Source organism: Ailuropoda melanoleuca, chromosome 11 (assembly GCF_002007445.2).
Source record: "Ailuropoda melanoleuca isolate Jingjing chromosome 11, ASM200744v2, whole genome shotgun sequence".
In the NCBI taxonomy this organism is placed as follows: domain Eukaryota; kingdom Metazoa; phylum Chordata; class Mammalia; order Carnivora; family Ursidae; genus Ailuropoda; species Ailuropoda melanoleuca.
Genome location: NC_048228.1, coordinates 27805602 through 27826592, shown reverse-complemented (window position 1 = coordinate 27826592; position 20991 = coordinate 27805602). Strand labels below are relative to the sequence as shown.

The 20991-nt window shown below is 48.5% G+C and overlaps 1 protein-coding gene across 6 annotated transcripts in view; it reads left to right on the top strand.

The window, feature by feature from the left end:
* NFKB1 (nuclear factor kappa B subunit 1) overlaps positions 1-12454 on the top strand; it is a 113068-nt gene extending 100614 nt beyond the window's left edge. For 5 of the 6 annotated variants that reach the window (XM_034671447.1, XM_011221346.3, XM_019796684.2 and 2 more), the window contains 8 exons: positions 2803-3004; positions 3478-3647; positions 3988-4090; positions 6360-6484; positions 7879-7945; positions 8284-8456; positions 9167-9347; positions 11617-12454. In XM_034671447.1, coding sequence (XP_034527338.1) covers positions 2803-3004; positions 3478-3647; positions 3988-4090; positions 6360-6484; positions 7879-7945; positions 8284-8456; positions 9167-9347; positions 11617-11774 — 1179 coding nt within the window. In that variant the 3' untranslated portion in view covers positions 11775-12454. Of the gene's footprint in view, positions 1-2802; positions 3005-3477; positions 3648-3987; positions 4091-6359; positions 6485-6937; positions 7614-7878; positions 7946-8283; positions 8457-9166; positions 9348-11616 lie in introns of those variants that run through there. The other variant, XR_002142152.2, reaches the window with a different exon arrangement.
* The last annotated feature ends 8537 nt before the right edge of the window (positions 12455-20991 follow it).

Below are 20991 nucleotides of genomic sequence, written 5' to 3'. Positions count from 1 at the left end.
CACCTCGGGGGGTGTTGGTATTTGGCAAGTCATCTGGCCCTTAAAGCTTGATTCTCTCAGGCTTTAGGACTGATCGTTCCTCCCAGCTGTCATGAGCGTACAAATAAAACCGGGCACGAACGGGACGCTGTCGCTTCTCGGTCCTCCTTTCAAAGACTGCTTCGCTTCACCACCCATAGGTCAGATTCAAGGAATTACTTGTTTTTCTGCTTATAAATAGGCCCTGCAAAGGACACCGCACAGCGGGATCAGCCGTGATTTACTGTGTGCTGACCTCCTCACTGTATCATTTGGTTACATGTAGTGAGGCTCTCTCTGGTGGGCCAGACACAAAAATCCTGAAACCACCACCTGTGACACTTCTTGCCTTTGATGTGGGGACTCTTGGGAGAACACAGGTCCATTTTCCCCAAACTTAGCACCGCCCTCATTCATGGACAAGGATTCCAGGATCCCCTGGTAATGCCTCCTAGGTCTCAAACATGCACCCAGTGGCAACTTCGATTTGAGAGTTAGAAAAGGCTAAAATTTGGACTCATTTATCTCTGTAAAGATTCTCTGTTAACTATTCTCGATGGAAAGATTATACAGTTCTCAAGCAATTTGGATTATTTGGCAATTGTCTTAGACAACCTCCGAAAATACCATTCACTAATCTTAGTACGTTTCTCTGACCATCTGTCATGATCACATCTCTCTCCCCACCCACTCTCTAGAGATACACTCAAAATAATCCCAGTGCATAGAGTTAGGATTCTTCTGAAAATATTTCTGAAATCTATTGCCTTCCAAGCCCTCTCCTTTTCTTCTCCCCCCACCCTAGATAACCCCTCCAGTGTGTTTGATATGAATTGTTTTATCTGCATTCCTTCCTATATAGCATTAATGAGGGATTTTGTGCATGTGGGTTTTATCTTCTTTGTTTTTAATTTTTATAAATATATGCTCATAGTTCTTTAAATTATACATAAGGAAATACACTGGAAAATCAAAAGTTGCCCTCCCTGGCAGTATACAAATCCCCCAACCTTACTCCCAAATATAACTATTGCATTTGTAACTATTTTTCCAGATACTGGCTACATAAACATATACACTTGAAATATGTACAGGTATTTTACCATACTCTCATACACCGTCCACACTATATTATATAATCTTGGGGTTAAAGATCTAAAGCCTGAAATTTCATAGAAAACCTTTGGTGGGACTATGTTTAAAAAAAAAAAAGCTTCCCTTACTTATAGTAACAGAATTTGTATAACATGTAAAAAATCATATTAAAACTAGAGATAATTACTGATTTCTGAATGGTATAATATTTTATGATTTCAGATCTTCTTTTTTACAATCTCACTCTCTCTCAGACTTTTTCATCTCCCCAAATAGCATTTCATCTTAATAAACGCACTTTTTTTTTAACATATTTCTTTTTTGAGAAGAAGGCTTTTGGCTACAGTAGCTAAAGTTTTGAGGACATCATTCTATTTCAAGCTGGGGTATAAAAGATGAAAAAATAAAATAAAGAGAGAATGGAAATTTGGCCCAAAAGCCTGTCTTGCTTGTGCTGTATGCAGTTATCAGTGGAAGCAAGCCGAAGCCACGGGAGCGCTGCGTGGCCCCTGGGCTGTGGTTGTCCTGCACCAGCCCGGTGGCTTACCCTGTGGCCGCTGCGGTGGCCAGGAATCGCGCACCGAGAAAAAGTTTAGGCAAATTGTCACTAGACAGACTGGATTTCACAGACTCCTGTGAAATAGACTGATTTGTATAAAAATATATCACTCTTCTGTCAGTGGCCTCAGTTCTTTGAAAGATGCTTTCGTGATTGTGCTTGCCTTGCTCATTTTGAAAACACTCAGTTTGCAAAACAGCTCATTTGCATTCGCCGAGGCACTGCTTTGCGGGCAGAGTGACAGATGGACTAGGGGTGCACCTATTAGGTGTCAGCAGTTCAGCTTGCTTGTTCATCGGAGCCCTCTTACTGAGCCCTCTTACTTACGTCCTGCTTTTGACATTTAGAATCCTTTGACACCTGTTCTAAAATGGGGGTGGCCGAGTTCTATGGATTGGTGTCATCAAGGAGCCAGACCACGGAAAAATATTTTTTATTTCAGCAAACTCATTTTCTCCATCAATACACAATGACAGCACCTTTGTGAATTGGTTTCTATTGAGGAGTTAGTTCATTTCGACTTCTTCAGTAAAACTATAGCCTTGATTTGGTTTTGTTAGTATACAGAATTATCAGCTGAAGATAGAGTCCTGCTAGAAATTCAAGGAAACAAAAGTTATTAATAGAAGAATTAACGTATCAGCAGTCAGCAGGCTGTAATGAGAAACAAGAAAGTGATTAAGAATTGTAAATATAAGGGGTGCCTGGGCTGCACAGCGGTTAAGCGTCCGCCTTCGACTCAGGGCGTGATCCCAGCGTTATGGGATCGAGCCCCACATCAGGCTCCTCTGCTATGAGCCTGCTTCTCTCTCCCACTCCCCCTGGCTTGTGTTCCCTCTCTCGCTGGCTGTCTCTCTCTCTCTGTCAAATAAATAAAATCTTAAAAAAAAAAAAAGAATTGTAAATATAAAAATAATTATCACGTGGCTCAGTAGCAGTCGTGCATATGTTCCTCATTAGCACAGGACATGGAACAGGGAGTGAGGCATCAATCTGGCGATGGGAAATGGCTTCGAGGCATGACGCCACCTATTGCCGTGGCCGTGACCAAGCCCGTAGGTTCAAGCCCAGGGGGGTGTCAGGTGTTTGCTGCTGCCCCGTGTATCTCCTGATGGTTCTCCACTTCCCAGACACCCTTGCACCTGGCGGTGATCACCAAGCAGGAAGCTGTGGTGGAGGACTTGCTGAGGGCCGGGGCCGACCTGAGCCTTCTGGACCGCACGGGTAACTCTGTGCTGCACCTAGCCGCCAAAGAAGGACAAGATAAGATCCTCAGTATTTTACTCAAGCACAAAAAGGCAGCGCCACTGATGGACCACCCCAACGGGGAAGGTAAGAGCTAACCAGACGTCGTGGATAACCTCTCCTTCTGCGTTCTAAACAATTGGTAGCTACTTGATAAATGCGCATTCTTGGATTTGCACCTAGAAATGCTTCCCTTAGTCACCTGGAGCTTATCATCTCTCGTGAGAATTTCTGTTGCTCGCCATGACTAATTTCTTTAAAGAAACGATGATTTGGAAGTGTTAGTAGGTGGAAAAAGCAGAGGCCTGAACAAACACTGGTCTTGAGGTGTAGAAAGCATCATTTATCCAAAGAATGTTGATTTGCGCTGTCTCCTGAGAACATACGAGGCGACCGTGGGTTTCCATGCAGGACAACACATTTGCAGCACCTTTCCAGGCTCTCTGGAGCAAAGACACTGGATGAGCTGAGACTCGACAGCATTCCCTCCCTAGGGTCCAGTTTTGCCGTCTTGTGAGCAGCCTTCCAGCTCCATGACCGTCCCTGTGCTTGGGCCGCAGGTCTAAACGCCATTCACATAGCCGTGATGAGCGACAGCATGCCGTGTCTGCTGCTGCTGGTGGCCGCGGGCGCCGACGTCAACGCCCAGGAGCGGAAGTCCGGGCGCACGGCGCTGCACCTGGCCGTGGAGCGCGACAACATCTCCCTGGCTGGCTGCCTGCTCCTGGAGGTGACTGGCGCGTGGATTTGCCTTTGCGTTAAATTCCCAAGGGGGCGTTAGGACCATCTTTTCAAGGACTGATGTCAGTAACAGCATTTCTCCCTACAGTCACTTCTATTTATTCCGTAGCTACTCGAGGCTTCCGGGTGGTCAGCTCTGGGCAATCCTGACACCATTGGCCCCTCCTCTCTAATTGGGGATTTCTGAAGTGGCAGAGCCCGCCCCAAAGAGCAACTGGGCTAGTAATAAGACCTTTTATATGACCTAGGGTTCATGCTGACAGGAGAAGTTGGGGTCTAAAGGATGAGAGAACCTTCCAGTAACTCTTTCCTGTGTGGGCTGGCTTTAGGGTGATGCCCATGTAGACAGGACGACCTATGATGGAACCACACCCCTGCACATAGCAGCCGGGAGAGGGTCCGCCAGGCTGGCAGCTCTTCTCAAGGCAGCAGGTAAGGCGGCCTGGCGGGTGGGGCTGGAAAGTGCTATCAGGAATGCAAACCAACTCCGGGCGAACAGCCCTGTCTCCTTCTTTAAGCCACAGAGCTACTGCTGAAAGGCACGAGTAAATAAAAATCACACTTCCACGGCCGGAATGGCGCTGTTGGGACTTGTAATCCTGGGCTCCAACCCGATGGTCATGTCAGCCTTAACTCTAATTCATCGGTTTGTTTGGGGTGTTGGTTGTTTAGGCTGACTCCCATGACAGGAGATCTTAAAGTTGAATTTGATCCCTGAAAGAACTCTGAACAGTACCAGCCTCTGATCATGTCAGTCAGAAGTCTCCAGGAAAAAAGTTGATTGGTAGAAGATATAATTTTAAAATTTCCTTCAGTGAGAGAGGTCCCTTAGAAGTTGAAATCATAGGAAAAAAACAAATGGGCTGTGTATTGAGTACTACCATATGCGAGGAACTAAAAATTGCTAGCGTTTATTGACCTTACTATGTGTCAGGCACTGTGCTAGGCCTGTCAGGCGTACTGTCTCATTTAGTCTGCAGTAACCCTTAGAGGTAAGTATCATTATTATTTTTCTCATCTCACAGCCGATGAAACAGACTGGAAAGACCTGTGGGACCCAGTCCCGGGGTCCTAGTAAGGGCATAGCTATGGATCACACCTTGTCTATCTGAGCTTCCAGACTCTATTCTCTGTACTCTTTCTCTCCCCTGCTTTGCTCAAGGCTCTGCAGGTGTTACTCCATTTAACTCTCTAGTCCTGTGAAGTATAGAAAATTATTCCTGCTCACCCTTGAATCTCTCTTGCCTTGTATACTTAGAACCTCAACAAATGTTTAATTGAGGGAAGCCTCTCAGACTTTGAACTATCTGATTTACTTTAGAGAGTATTAAAACTTTCTTAGACAGTAAATGCTTCAGAAATTCAAGAAAACAGAAGGAGTTAAATACATCTTTAAAAACTGAGTCCAGGAAGATGTACAAACTTTTTCTTTGGGAGCCCCACAGTGAATAAAATCATATCCAAATAAACAATAGCCTTTTCTTTTCTTAGTCTCAGTCAAGTCAAACTTTCTCTTGAACAAGAGACTCTGATTACAGTATGAATAGTTTGGGAAGTCACTGGTTATAATTAAGAAATGCCTTCAGACAAGAAGCTATAACCCTTTCAAAAATGCTTTCTCTTGAATTCTTCATACCCCATGAAAGAAGTAGCAAGTCACGGTTTCTCCATGATATAAATGAAGGCACTCGGATGAAAACCCTAGTCCTGAGCCCCCAGTCACGAGGAAGGTTACCTCAGACACAGCGCAGCCCCTCCAGCATTCTCCAGGCCATAAACTGTCCCTCTTAGCTTCTCTTCTGTTTCCATGGTCAGATGGCACTCACTGCCTTCTAGGTCAGGCCAGGGCTGGAAGGTTGAAATAAGAAACAGCATGAAGATCCTTCTCTGACTCTCATTAGGCCCTCTCCTATTATTGAAGTTGGCACAAAGCAAATGATCTCCCAGCAAGATAAAAACAAGTTCTTCCCAGAAGGGTATACTGAACTGACTGCTGTTCGTTAGACATCAGACTAAACAGTCTCATAAAAATAGTCTCTAAGCCTCGGAGAGGTAACTCCAGCTCTAATCTCTGAGTTACTTCTGGTGTTTTCTTGCTGCACATTAAGAAACAGACTAGATATTTCCAAGATCAGCCCTAAAATTTTCAATAACTATGTATCATGGGAGAAGGTTTTTGCAGTGTTTGTTTCAGGATCGGGACCCTGGCAGTGCTGTCTTGTGCGCAGGAGTAAAAGTGAGCATGTTGTCCCTAGACAGCAAACCTTGCTCTTTTGAGCAAGTGGGAGAAGAGCCTGAGAAATGTGCAGTGGCAAGCACGAACTTGAGCACTAAGTTAGGTCCTGAGTCCTGAGGGTGCAGCCCAGCCCCCGTAAATTGCTGCCATTCCTCCTCAGATTAAAGATGCATCATTCGGTTGAAAACTGAGAATTAAATGTGAGCGTTGGGGTACTTCCAAGTCTTTTGTCTTTGAAAATGTTCTTGGCTATATAGTGTATCATCAGAACTCTTTACAGTCAAAATAAATTAGAATTTAAAAGAAGTTCTCTGACTTTTTCAGTGGAAGCATGTTTCATGTATTAAAAATTATCTAGGTAATTACCTCGGGTAGCTGTTGGGCTTTGCCTTTGGGAATCTGACCTCTGCAGGCAGTTGAGAGTTGACAGGACCAGGGTTTACCTGATGCTGTGTAACTTAACAGGCGCAGATCCCCTGGTGGAGAACTTTGAGCCTCTCTATGAGCTGGATGACTCTTGGGACAAAGATGGAGAGGATGAAGGAGTCGTGCCTGGAACCACACCTCTAGATATGGCCACCAACTGGCAGGTGAGTGTGACTCCCATCTGTTTGACGGCAGCTCCGGAGAAAGCTAATGAATCAGGAATGTAAGAACAGATGGTCTTCTTGAGTCTCTATTTCCCAAAGCCTTTTCTTGTTGAGAAAGTCTGCTTACCAAGAGACATATTTCTCTTGAAAAGCCTATCCATGAAAGATCTAGGTCAACGGAGTTATGAGTGTGAAAGTGTATGCCTAATCAGATCACAGTTCAGTTGTGAGAGAGGGTTCGCAAGAGAAAACACAAAATTCACGCAAGAGTTTCCCATTCTGAGCTCACACCAGAAGGGTTCCTGTCTCCATTTCTGAAGCTAGGAGAAATGTTATGGTTTGCTTAGAATTTTGCAAAGCGATTTCTCTACGTGAAAAGAACCAGGATTCTTCTGAGGACTTTAATAATTGTAAACATAGTAAATAGACTTAACCTCTTCCCCCAAACTCCAGTGACCTGAGATCTGAAGATGAAAAGCAGTGAGAAGCTCTTTATGGCCCAGGGAGAAGAGTCAGAGGGAGGACACGGGCAAGCAGACAGATCTCCAGCACAACAAAATCGACTTTCTTATGGGCAAGCGCTGGTCCATATCCAAAAGCTGCTTGTTTTCCTCTTTGAGGCCCGTGGTATTGAGCTGAATGATCCCGGCAGAGACCACACGGTTCCCCTTTAATGCTGAGCACCTGGCTTTCCCAGAAGCCTCACCACAGAGCACACAGAGATAACCCACTTCAGTGACCCCATGTCCTCACCTAAGTCAGCGAGCTCGGAGTGACTGCAGAGCACACAGAAAGGTCTCCACAGCTATGGAATTTTGTTTTTCCTTTTAACCTAAGGCTCTTCTGTCCCCCAAGTTTAAAATGTAGCTGGTGCTGGAAAGAGAACATCAAGCCTTGCAAGCATTACTATACCTCAGTTTGAGCACATTTCTAGAATTCGTTCTCGGAAGCCTTTCCTAGGGAGGAGGGGGCAGTGAGGAGGCACAGCTTGCAGGTTTGCGTAAGCTCAGTCCTCACCGGGGCTCTCAGGGACACATCACGTACCGACGACTCTCGACCAACACATAGCCCATCTGGTGGCCTGGACTGTCTTTGTCCTTCAGAACGACCGTGGCCCGCTCTCTGCAAGGTTAGCTTGGGTCTTCCTGCCCACCTCAGAAGCCCCTGTGGAGAACCGCCTCCTGGCCCAGAGCCCTAAGGGCTTTTCTTTCCCCAAAGATCATTGTCATGATGACTTTGTGGGTCATGGTACTGACTCCTTCCTGTTCCTCCATCTTTGGGGTACTAGGCCCTCCTCAGGAGGACACGATGAGTTCTTATTACAAAGAAACTGATTCCCCTCCTGGTCTCTTTAATGTATATATAATGTTTCTCCACGGTTTTCTCCCCAACAGGTATTTGATATATTAAATGGGAAGCCATACGAGCCAGAGTTTACATCTGATGATTTACTGGCGCAAGGTGAGCTCTAAAACAGTGTTCCCTCCACACTGTCATTTAAAGGGCTGAGGGAGAAGCAGCATTATCCAGGCTGTACTGTGAAAGGCTCGGTGGCTTATTCCAGAATCGAAAGATCCTGGACGTATGCGGTGGGCGGGGGGGGGGGNGGGGGGGGGGGTATCCATTGTAATCTGCTGGAACACGCGTCGTGCTGTTGTCAGCGGGGCTGCTCCCAACTCCAAATAAAGGAGCTTCGCTGCTCCCGCTGGGAGCCAGAGGGCCGCTGCGTGGCCGTCCTCAGTCCCTCCAGAGTGTCTCTGGTCGCTTAGGACAGCTGTGTTTCTTCTTCGTTCCTTCAGGAGACATGAAACAGCTGACTGAGGAGGCAAAGCTGCAGCTCTACAAGTTGCTAGAAATCCCTGATCCAGACAAAAACTGGGCTACTCTGGCACAGAAGTTAGGTCTGGGGATACTAAATAATGCCTTCCGGCTGAGTCCTGCTCCTTCTAAAACCCTTATGGACAACTACGAGGTAACCCATCACCTCACATTCGTACTTGACTCTCGTCCGTTAACGACGCTGACCTGGGCAAGGCCCCCTCCCCCCTGCCCTTAACTCTGAGGAGGACAATCAGTCATTACCCATGTCCTGGGAGGGTGACCCAGGCCAGGATGGAAACCTGCCTTCGGAAGAAGGTGGTTTTCGGGGCCCTAAGGTGTTCCCTATTTTCAAATATCTTGAGATTTCCTGCAGAAATTCTAGGTAGAGGGTCCGGGTTGTCACAGAACTTTGACCCCCTGAACCAGCATGGTAGACGGTGATCCCCACGCATTATCCTCCCATCCCCAAGAGCATGCCTCTCCCGTGTCAGGACATGGAGTCAGCTTCCTGTGAGGTGAAATCATTGTCTGCGGAAACTTTCCTTGCTAGCTCTGGTTTCTGGGTGGTTCTCAGAGCTTCAGCCTAAACAGGGATACTGCATGACCTTCCCGGCAGGTAGAGTTTCACTGCCTCGGCACTTCTCCCCCCTCTGTCCTCTGTGCTTACTGGAAGCCGCTTCTCTGTGATTTCCTGAGTGGTCTCTGAGCTGACACAGGAGGCTCGGTGCGAAGGCCCGTGTCTCTGCAGCCACTCTTCGCTCTGAGCCCTCCTGGTGGCCGGCGTCTCAGGGCGTGTGTCCCGGCGACAGCCTGCCTGCTTGCTCCGGGCACGGGCACACGTGCTTCCTGTCTTTCTCGCAGGTCTCTGGGGGCACGATAAGAGAGCTGGTGGAGGCCCTGAGACAAATGGGCTATACCGAAGCCATCGAAGTGATCCAGGCGGCCTTCTGCACCCCGGGATCCGTGGCCCCCGGCCCCGGGAAGGCCGCGCCTCAGACCCTCTCGCTGCCCCCCTCACCTACCTCCATGAGGTCGCCACTAGGTAAGGGAAAAACAGAACAGGCAGCCGACATAATCTCCTGCTCCCCAGGCTATGTCTGCAGTGTCTTGGGCTGCGGCTGTCCTCCCCGCCGTCGTCCCGTGAGCACCCTGTCCCGCGTGGCTGTCACCCGTGCAGCTCACATGTTCCACCCTCTTTCCTCACCTGACGCTGCCGGTCAGGTGGGGGTGCTGTCCCAGGAGCAGTCACATTGGCCCATGAGTCACTCGGATTTGTAGTAAGTACTGAAAACAACATGATGTGGCTGGTTAAGGCCAATAGTGTGCCTCTCACTTCTTAAATGTGAAAGAGAGAAAGAAACTCACAGCGCAAGGCCTGTAGAGCCAGGACTGGCCCCAGACTCTGGATGACACCTCAGTTCCCACCACAGCGCCCTCAGCTCCTTACCTCCGGCCCAGAAGTGGCTTCACCTTCTCCCTGCACCTCCTGCCAGGGTCACTCAGCTGGACACCACGGTGCCCCCAGCACCGACCCTCACGAGCGCCTCTGTCACGCACCCGAAACACACCACAGAACAGACTCCCAACAGCCCAGTAACCCTTTGTTTCCCTGCAAATGTATTCTCGCACTCTCGCAACAACCACTCGTGCTTTCTCCACCTGGATCCTCCCTCTCTCAGTCCCCACCAAGAACACAGCAGCAGCTAGAATTCCCTCGTCCTTGAAAGACCAACAGTCGGCCTTGTTGGGCAGAAGCTCTGCCATCCTCCAGGAGGTTAAGACAGAAGTCCAAGTCTAGCCCATGGACACTTGCTGCTCACAGCCGACACACGTGGCCACCTGTCCTTCCTCTGGGACAACCTCCCTTGTCCATCCAACTTCACTTCTTGCCTCAGGTCCTGCAGCAGCTCCTGGGCAGTCTCCCCGCTTCCGGTTGGCCCCCCTCTCCTTCAGTCTACTCTTGACACAACAGGCAATGAGATGCTGTTTCAAAAGCAGTGCTATGCCGATACCTGCCGTATGCGGTCCGGTTCACTTGCCCACTCACCAAATCAGTATCAAGCACGTCCCGTGGCCTAGCCCTGTTGGAGGCTTGAAGGTGGAGCAGGCAGCAATAAAGGCAACGTTCCTTCCTCCATTCCCTCTCGAAAATCCCTTCCATATGCCTTTCCTCCCGCCCCACTTCCCTGCACCCCCTGTCCCCCAAGCCCTCCGCTCACAAGTCTAATCCCGTCATAGGACCAAACCTTCTCTTCCCCTTCCCTGCAGAGATCCTCACCTGGTGGCTCCTTGCCCTTCAGTTTCAGCCAAGTGTCACCTTGTCAGGGGCCTTTCTGGGAGAGTCAGGACAGATGTTGCGCACTTTGGAAAGGAGTAATGTGTCCACCAGCAAAACAGCCCTCATCTCCTATCTCGTTACCTGATGCTCCTTCCACACAAAGAAATAGGAAAATACTTATATCTTTAAAATTTGATTTGATATCTGACTTGTAGTTATTTTTAAAATACCTCCTACACATAATAGAAACCCGATGAATATGGGTGATCAGTCAATAAATCAACCAAATTAGTAACAAGACAACAGCGTATCACTGCCAGTAAGGTCTTGATATTTTAACATTGGAATTTAATATACAAGAAGATGGCATTTTGATTTGTGTATAAGAGACTTTGTTTCTGTGATCACTTTCTCTGTATAGGAAATAACTCAACACTGTTCGGATCTCTAAAGACACTTCTCAGCAAGGAGAATGTGACCTAATTGTTCGTCACAGACACCTTTTCATCATAATCACCTTATCTTTTTTCTGCTACCGGAATGTTTTTGAGGCAATGTATAGCCTTTAATAGCACGTGAGGCCCAGAGAGATATCTCATTTTTAGTTCCACCTTTGGTCACACATTTATTTTGCCTGGGTTCAGCAATTTCCCCAGTTAGAAAATAGGTAATACAGTGGTTGGAAAAATACACCTGATTTCTAAGAAGAAAAGGCCCCCTGTGAGTTAGGAGAATTCAGAAAGGATTCTGATAAACATGATAGTAAGAAAGAGATGTGAAAACGTGCCTATTTTGATGTCTTCACAGTGTTCCTGCTGCTCGGGGCTCTCCCTCCCTCCCTTGGCCACTGGGCGGGAACAACAGGCGGGTGGCCCGGGTGGGGCGCGGTGGCCTGTGGGAGCTGGTCGCCAAGAGCTGCCCACGAGCCTTTTAGATCCAGACCCTGAGCCTGTCTGGAGTAGAAGGCGTACGAGAGCCAAGGCTCTGCCTTTTCCCCAGCTGTGCCCCAGTCAACCTGTGCTTCTTCCCCCAGACGAGGTCCGAGACGACAGCATCTGCGACAGCGGCGTGGAGACGTCCTTCCGCAAACTCAGCTTTACAGAGTCTCTGACCAGCGGCAGCTCCTTGCTGACTCTTAACAAAGTGCCCCACGAGTACGGGCAGGAAGGACCCATAGAGGGCAAAATCTAGCCCGCTGGCAGCGTCCCCACACCGTGTAAACCAAAGCTCTGAAATTCCACCATTGTCCAAAAGAAGGCGGCGAAGTGCATCCGCAGGTGCTCAGAGGAAAACCAGCCTGCCGGACTCTCTCGGAATTTCATTCAAGGCCTTTTGAAGTTGGCTTCCTTTCTCAGTTCTCAAAGGAATGTTACTAGTCCGGGCCACGAACACACAGCCCAGAGCAGTCACCGCGCCGGCCTACCGCCTCCCCGTGGGCAGGGTCGCTTAGTGAGCTTTCCCAGCCGCTTCCCCGTTGTCACTGCTGCTGTCCCCCGCTGCGCACCCGCTGGCATTAAAAGGTGGCCCCGTCCCCACCTGGTCTTCTTCCTGGCCGTCCACAGCACTGTCGCACATTCAGATTAAGGATTAAGAAAAGGGGTATTTTTAAATGAAAGTTACATGGTGTACAATTAAAAAAAAGGCTTTATTGCTTTTTCTAATGTGGTTATCTATGTGATTTGAAAAAAGAACATGTAATGTCAATATGTAAACATGGTTACAATCAGTGCTGAAAATGGTCTCTTCCCCCTTTTTCTGCATTTTGCTATTGTAAATATGTTTTTTAGATCAAATACTTTAAAGGAAAAGATGTTGGATTTATAAATGCTATTTTTTATTTTACTTTTATAATAAAAGGAAAAGCAAATCGATGACCTCATTTTGTTTGATCTCCGGAAATACTTTTCTAAGATGACTCCTTGTCATCATGGGATCATTCCAAGCCCAGTTATCACATTCACATTCCCCTTTACAGTCCAGCTTTTGACCCAGAAATGAACCAAAAAAAGTGATCAAAGAGCAGTGTTTTAAGCTGAGATGAAAGCGTTGGGTTTGTCGAATCCTCCCTTGGCTCATTTCATTCAGACTGTACCACCTCACCTTCCCGGGGCTACCTCACACGACACCGGTCCTCCCCACCCCTCAGGGTGCTCTCAGGGCCCTGGCCGAGCACCCAGTCCTGAGGTCTCAGCACACCAGGGGCCTGTAGCCAGCAGCCTTCCAGCAGGAAGCTTGGCTGACTGCTCTTCTCTCAGAGGCTTGGGAACAAGGAAAAGGAGACATGAAAAGTGATGGGGCGCCTGGGTGGCACAGCGGGTAAGCATCTGCCTTCAGCTCAGGGCGTGATCCCGGCGTTCTGGGATCGAGCCCCACATCAGGCTCCTCTGCTGGGAGCCTGCTTCTTCCTCTCCCACTCCCCTGCTTGTGTTCCCTCTCTGGCTGGCTGTCTCCTCTCTGTCAAATAAATAAAATCTTTAAAAAGATATTTAAAAAAAAAAAAAAGAAAAGTGTTTGAAGGAGGTGCTGTGGTGAATACTGTGATATGCTACCAAGAACCCTCTTTAACGAAGGCCGCGTCCACCCAGCTGCCGGGAGCACACTTGGCCAAAGGCCTCTCTTACCTGTCATCTCTTTCTCGGGGATTGCCTCAGCCACAGAGAGCCAACTCAAAAGGTCGCACTCATGTCCCCGATGGCCCCAAATAACACCTATAGACGTGTGTACAAAGGCTCCTTGGCCCCCCGGGACGACGGTGAAGGGCTATCTGTGCTCCGGGGCCCCGTCTCACTGGCTGAGCTGTCGTTCGGGTCTGCGTCACAGGTCGCAGCTAGGGTCTTCCCCCTGCCCAGGGTAGTTTCCTGCCCAATCCTGCTGCAGGTGTGGATCCCAGGGCACCCCGGCTCCATCTCAGAGCCGGCTTCCACGGAGCCCAACCTGCACAGGGGCTGGGAGCTAATGGTGACCACTTTGCACAACATATGAAGTCATGCAGTTTTGAAAATAAGCCAGTCAGGTAAACGGCATTATCCCCAGTGTACAGAGAAGGAAATTTAGCCCCAAGAGTTCAAGTAGGCAGTGGCTAAGCTGCTTCTGAGTCTATATCCAGGTCTGTCCAGTTCCAGAGCTCACGGGCTAGAGAATTATCCCGGTGAGGATAAAAAGATAGGTTAAAAGAATTGAGTCCAGAAGTAGACCCCAAAATAAGTAGGAATTTAGTATATAATAAATTTCTAATCAATGAGGAAAATGTGATTAATCAATAGGTAGATGTTCCATCTGGTTAACACTGGGAAGAAGTCAGTCTGAACGACTTCCCTCTCATCAAAATCATTTCCAAATGTATCAAAAATGAAACCATAAAAATGCTAGAAATACTAGAAATCGGGGGCGCCTGGGTGGCGCAGTCATTAGGCGTCTGCCTTCGGCTCAGGGCGTGATCCCAGAGTCCTGGGATCGAGCCCCACATCAGGCTCCTCTGCTGGGACCCTGCTTCTTCCTCTCCCACTCCCCCTGCTTGTGTTCCCTCTCTCACTGGCTGTCTCTATCTCTGTCAAATAAATAAATAAAATCTTAAAAAAAAAAAAAAAGAAATACTAGAAATCATGGATGAATAACCTTGAAATAGAGGAGGCCTTTTTAAGTAAGACTTTTGTTTTCTGATGTAAACAGTTTGAGTTCTTCATTTCACAGTGTGTCCCAAATCAATGAAATATATTTTTTAAATTCCACTTCCATTTTTTATTATCCACATGCTCCAATCCGTTCTTCCAGTTTTTGAAAGTTGTATCTTTAAAAAAAAAAAAAAACACCTCACCTTCCTTAATTTTCCAGCAACAAGCCCATGCCAGTGTCCCTCCACCCGCGCCTCTCTGTGGCAGATGGTCATTTTCCAGCTGGTCGCCACGAGGTCTCCTGTCTACAAGATGAACACCCGCCCCCCTCCCACTGGGGGAGGGGCCTGTGCTCCTCCCTCGTCAATGTAGGCCTATGACAAGGGTAGAAGTGATGGTAACTGGCTTCGAAAGTTAGGCTGGAAAATACAATGCAGCTTCTCCCCCGGGCCCCTGGGTCACTCCCTCTTGGAACCCAGTTACCACGCTCTGGGGCAGCCGAGTGGATACATGGAGAAGCCACGTGTGGGTGTTCGGCCAACAGCTTTCACTGAGGTCACAGCCAGCACCAGCCCCACCAGCAGATGTGTGAGGGAGGGAAGCCTCGAGGTGATTCTAGTCACTAGCCCTTGAGTCACACCTGTCTAACCTTGAAGCTGCCTCAGCAGATGCTGCCCACGTAGGGACGAGCTGTTCGACCGAGCCCTGCACACATGGCAGATTCACGAGTCAAACCATGGTTGATGGTATAAGTCCTACGTGCAGAGTGTAACCATTCTCCCGGTCTCTAACCTAACAGCTCCCATACCAGAAAGCCACTTGAAAGAGAAGCTGACTCCAGGAGGAACTTCTAAGCCACTCATGCTGAGACTAAAAATAACATTCCCCTTCTTCAGTAGGAAGCCCTGCTTCTCTTCTGTTCCAAAAACTTCCTCTTTCTCCTCCCAGATCTCAGTGTGGCCTGAGCCTCTGCATGGTGCTTGAGCAAAAAAGCTATCTGTCTGTGCCTCTGAGAAAGGAGTGTCTTTCATATTGGACCAGCAGATGGGGATAAGTACCAGGAGGAATGCAGGAGATCAGGTGGAAAGCTACAGTGGGCCGGAAATAAACCTTCCCAGAAAGCTGGTCTCTCAGCGGGAAGCCCTTTAAAAATAGCTTTCTCAGAACTTTGTCATCTTTATTCTGCAGGCATAACCTAGACTTTTTGCAGGATGGGCAGTCTCTGTTGGCAGAAGGAGGCCCTCATCACCCACCTGAGGCCCCTGCCATAGTCCGATGGGCCAGGGATGTTCCTAGTCACAACTTGGAGGGCAGCCTCCCAAGCCAGACCTTAGCAAGAGAAGGGAAGGAAGGAGCCAGGCGAATGTACGCATAATCCCCTTTGCGTTAATTTCTAAATGATAATTGTCAGGACATCCCTTGAGGTACATATTTAACCTCAATTTTACAGTGAGGAATCAGATAATCTGAATATTAACTGATTCACCCCAGATTTAAATCCATGTCTGTCAGATCCCACAGGTAACTCTTTAACTGTGTCTGAAGACCTTTGAAGGAAAGAGGTTGTGTTTAAAAGACAAAGAAAACAAATCCATACAATTCTGTACGAGGATGATGGAGTCCTAATATACCCCAAAAAAATACAGAACGAACCCAGAATATCACTAACAGGATCTGTTGCTTAAATGTTAACCTGACTTGATTTTCCTTCTAAAACCAGGCTAAAATGCTTAAGTATGAATTATTGGTGGACTGGAGGTCACTAGGGGTATCTCTTTCTCCTTATTGTGCTTTCGGGGGGAATTTTCTTTCTGATTTGTGCTTCCCCAGGTAATGGGCTTGGGGAGGCACAGGAGTCAAGAGAAGGTGAAGCCCGAATGCTGTCTATTTTGGGGACCTGGCTGGCTCAGTCAGTACAGCATGTGACTCTTGATATCAGGGCTGTGAGTTTGAGCCCCACGTTGGACATAGAGATTACTTCTTTAAAAATGTTGCTTATTTTCTTAAGCATCACAGAACTTAGAGCTGGGCAGTATCTTGAAGATCACCTAAGTAAATCATCCAAGTTGTCATCTCTTTAAACACCTACAATAGGAAGCATCTGGTCTCTATAATCCTCACGATAGCCTGCTGCTTCATTTAAACACCAATCCCAGAGACTATAAATTCTTGTCCATTGGTTGGGGGAGGCACTAAAGAAGGGCTTGAAATTAAATGGATTCTCTCATTCTCCATTATTGTGGATTCCATTATGTCTACAGTGGCCTGCTTCCATTACCCTGGACAAGAGTTCTACATATGGTTCAAGCTTCTTAGAATGAGAGGGAGGAAGGGGCTGAACTGTGGTTTTTTCACTTCCATGAACTAGCTTTCCCATCTTGATCTCTCTCTTTCCAAAATGATCATTTCATTGAAATATCGCAGCAGTCCTCTAGGAACGAAGATATGTATTCAGTCAAGATTTTTTTGAGCATCTGTTGCCTGCCAGGTGCTACAATAGGTGGTCATCATTCACTAACTCATATTATTTGTTTGAAAACCCTGTGAAGAAAAATGTGTCCCTATTTTACAGATGAGTAAACTAAGGCACACATAAGGCATTTAACCACAGCATCTCCTGATTGCAGTGAGGTAGTTTCATAAGCCACACTTGCAGCAGGGACAAGGGTGGGTGGGTAGGGTATATCTCTTCCACTTAGTCATGAAAGGATGCTGGCTGACAGTCTCTTCCTCCCACCCTCGGCTCCCAGGGTCCCAGTCAGCCGAGAGGGGAAAGGAGCATGGAGGAGTACGTGTGGGAGTTTTGAACAGTTCACTTCCTCTCACACTGCACTGGAGAAATACTTCAGTCCCATGGCCATGGGACTAAGAGCAGGGAGGCCGTAGGGGTGATTAACTTTTTTTTCCAATATTAGGAGGGGAGGGGTTGACTTTGGTGAACATATCCCAGGCTCTGACACAGATCAAAATTCTTTACCTAACTGAAGGAAGAGCTTGAACCTGAAGGTTCTTTCTAATTCCAACTTGTATGCAAACATTCACTCATGCTGAAAGCCCCCTGCAGTCGTGGTAAATGGCAATTACCAAAAGCAAAACCATTTCCCGGGACTAAGAATGAAAGATGCACTGTGAGTACAGTCACAGCTCCTCTTCAGGAAATCCTCAGAAATAATCCAGGCTATTAGACCAGGTAGGATGGGGGAGAATTACAGCAAGGGCTTGTCGCCCCTGCACTGACTCAAGGAGGACCCCTGCTCTCCAGCCCCTGGGGTCTATAATTCCTTAAATGCCACACAATAGACCTTGGGCTTGTTGATGCCAAGATTAAGGAAGCCATGGCCCTTGGGATCCCACCCAAAGGAGAAGGGCAAGCAAGTTCACCTTCCTTGTGATCCGCGGAGAACTGGGTGGACCTTGATTCTCATTTCTCGGATGAATGGGAAAGGAGCAGAAGTGGGTTCTTAGGGAAATAATATTCCCCCCAGGCCAGAAGAATAACAAATGAAACAGAGGGTTCTTCCCCTGGGGTTCTTTCTTAGGACCCAGGAAGCAGGGTTGGTGCCGAGGATGGTCCGATGAAAGCTCTGGGTACACGAAGGGAGCATGTAGGATCAGAGGAGGTTAGGAGCTGATGCTGGCTACTAGACAACCAGGTTGCTGGGACCATTCTCTGGCAATAAAAGATTTTTTTTTTTCATTTCAAAACTGTTGTGCCATTTCCCCCTCCCTTTCCTAAGGCAAGAATCAACAACAAATTATTTTGCTTAGAAATTCAAATGAGATTCTTCTAGTTATGGGTGCTTTTTTTCTTTTGCAGGACAGTTTTTTATCACTTTGTTCAAATGTAGAGGTTCCCTTTTGCTTTTTAAATAAATTTCCTTTTGTAGTTTTGGGGAAAAAATACAAAACCAAAATCACAAACTTTCACCTACGCAATATTTTTAAATGTTTACTCTCATAACAATCTGAGAAGTAAACAGGGAGGGGTTTTAATTCTCTCCATTTTTCAACAAAATGGCAAAGCCTCCGACATCCCTGGACGTTCCTGGTCTAGTGGAAACAGTGAGGGCTGGACTCGGCCTTCAGTGCTCTTGCTGCCCTCCTCGGCCTGGCGCTGCAGCCCATCCCAGAGCGCATGGCTGCTCCGAAGGGAAAGGTCCCACCGACAGGCCAGGGAGAGGGAAGGGAAAGCGGCCAAGTGCAGGCACCGAAGGCTGGCCGAGCCACGGGGAAGGAGCAACGGACCCCGCGCACGCGGCAGCACGTGGCGCACCTGTCCCCGCGAGCAGCAGCCCCGCACCCACCACCAGGGGCAGCGGGATCGCGCCGGCTGCCCTCGTCCTACCCCCTGCCCTTCTTTCGGGCCCCTCTCGCCTCCTTTGCTTTGGGGCTCTCAGGAGCTGCTTCTCGGCACTCTGCCCGGTTCTGCGTTTCCTTCCCTCTCCCCTTCCCCAACAATCCCGCCGGGGCCTCCAAACTCTCCGGAGGGCCCCCAAGTTAAGGTGGGATCCCGCCCCCCATTGGAAGTGCGGCCTGGCCTGGCCCGGAGAGGCCAAAGGGCCAGAAATCACAGCCCCGGGAAGCCTCACCGCAGCTCCTCCCCCAAGTCCCCTGCCTGCACCCCTCCCGCCCCCACCTGAGACCACCTCCCCCGCAGGGGCCCGGGCCGCCCTGGCAGTGCTCGCTGGCTCCTGGACCCCAGCAGTCCCCAGGTTGGTCTGGGAAGGGAGCCGCCCTTGGGCCCTGACTGCCTCCCTCCCTCGCCCAGGGCATCTCTTGAGCCATGAGCGACATATGCACGCTTGCATGAGCCAGGGACCATTTTAGTTCGGAAAGGCAAAGAGACTCCAGATTTAAAGCTTCAAGGAAGAATGTGTGGGCAGTGAGTCACCCACATGCCCACGCGGCCGCCTCCCTCTCCGTCACCAGCAGGTCCTGCTTTCTTCAGAGGACGCCTTCACTCGGGTTTCTGTCCCTTCCCACGGCTCCCGGTTCCTGCGCCTTGGAAGAGCTCATCTGACTTCTCCTTCACCCATCACCTCTTCTGGAGGCTTTGTGCCAAGTTTTCATGACCCGTAGTGATTAAATTTGGGGTTAAAAATCATAATCCCTCCACCCTCCCTCCCGCCTCCCTGCCTCCCTTCCTCCTTCCACTCTTCCTCCCTCCTTCCCTTCCTTCTCTGTCTGCCTGTCTTCCTCCTCTCACCCTCTCTCCTTCCTCTTTCTTTTCCGTTCTCTTTCTCTCTCTCTCTCTCCCTTTCTTTCTTCCTTTTTCTTTCTCTGCCCTCCTTTCTCCCCCATCCTCCGCACCCCCCATCCACTTTCTCTTTCTTTCTTTCCTTGAAGAAAGACATCCTTTCCACGGCACTGACCTCCAGCTCTCTGAGGCAGGGAGGGGTTGGGGGTGCTGGTGGACACCCTGCAGGCTCTCCCCCAGAGTGTCCTCTGCACCCTTCCTCAGGGGAAGCCTCCTGAAAGCCAGGTCCCCTCCGCTGCCACCAGCCCGGTTGCCTGTGCACAGGAGGCCTCTGCTGGAAGAAGCAGAATTTTGCACAATCATGCAACAGCTGGTCCGCCTCCTGCTACTCAACTTTTTTTACTCGAACAAAATTTGAAAGAGGCTTACAAGAAAAGGGAATTAGAAACTTCTTGGGCTTTCTGCCTGAATGTTTTTCTTTCAATTCAGGTCACAGAAGTCTAATGATTATCTTCCCTTAGCACAGAAGACTTAAACTGTTTTTTCTTGTGGCAAGAAAAATGTAAACTCCCCTAGGCCTGATCATTCCAGCCAGGGCAACCTTACTCTGAGAGGAAGAAGCCTCTAAGCCAGCATTTTCTACTTGCCCATCCTAGGCATTGGACATCCTGCCTCTGAGTTAATCCTCACAATCCTGTGAGGTCGTACTTACTATGAACCCCATCTTAAAGATAAGGAAACAGAGCTGTGGAGCTTAAGTGATTTGTCCAAGTACGATTTGGAGCCAAATTTGCATATTGTTCCATATTAGAGCCTAAGCTCTCAGCCACTGCACCACACGGGGCCTTCCTGTGTGTACACACTCTCACACACACACACACACACACACACACACACAGTCTGGATCTTTAACAAGGGAAAATCTAGTCCACTGTATTTGCAGGATCGATGAGCTAAAAATCTTGTCGTTCAAGCACCAAAAACGTGGATAGGGAAGCACTCCAATCACCCAGCTTGGGCTGGCTTCCTGTGAAAAAGCAGCAGGGCTCTTCCATCACCCTCCTGGACAAGTCAGGTCTCCACCACCCTCCTTACTAGAGACATCCACATGCAGGCAGGTGACCACCAGGAGGCCCTCGGCTGAGACAAAACCCAGGCGCCCACACCACCCTCTCCCAGGCCCAGCTCTGTCTGACCTCCAAGCCCATGCCAGCATCTGCTCAAAAGCTCCTGATTTCCATGTAAGAACACCTGCCTATGATTGGGTTAGACAAAGAGTGGCGCTTTTTTTTGTTTTGTTTTAATGTTTTTTTATTATATTAGNTTTTTTTATTATATTAGGTTAGTCACCATACAGTACATCCCTGGTTTTTGATGTAAAGTTCGATGCTTCATTAGTTGCGTATAACACCCAGTGCACCATGCAATACGTGCCTTCCTTACTACCCATCACCGGTCTATCCCATTCCCCCACTCCCCTCCCCTCTGAAGTCCTCAGTTTGTTTCTCAGAGTCCATAGTCTCTTATGGTTCATTCTCCCTTCTGATTACCCCCCCTTTCTTTATCCCTTTCTTCCCCTACCGATCTTCCTAGTTCTTAT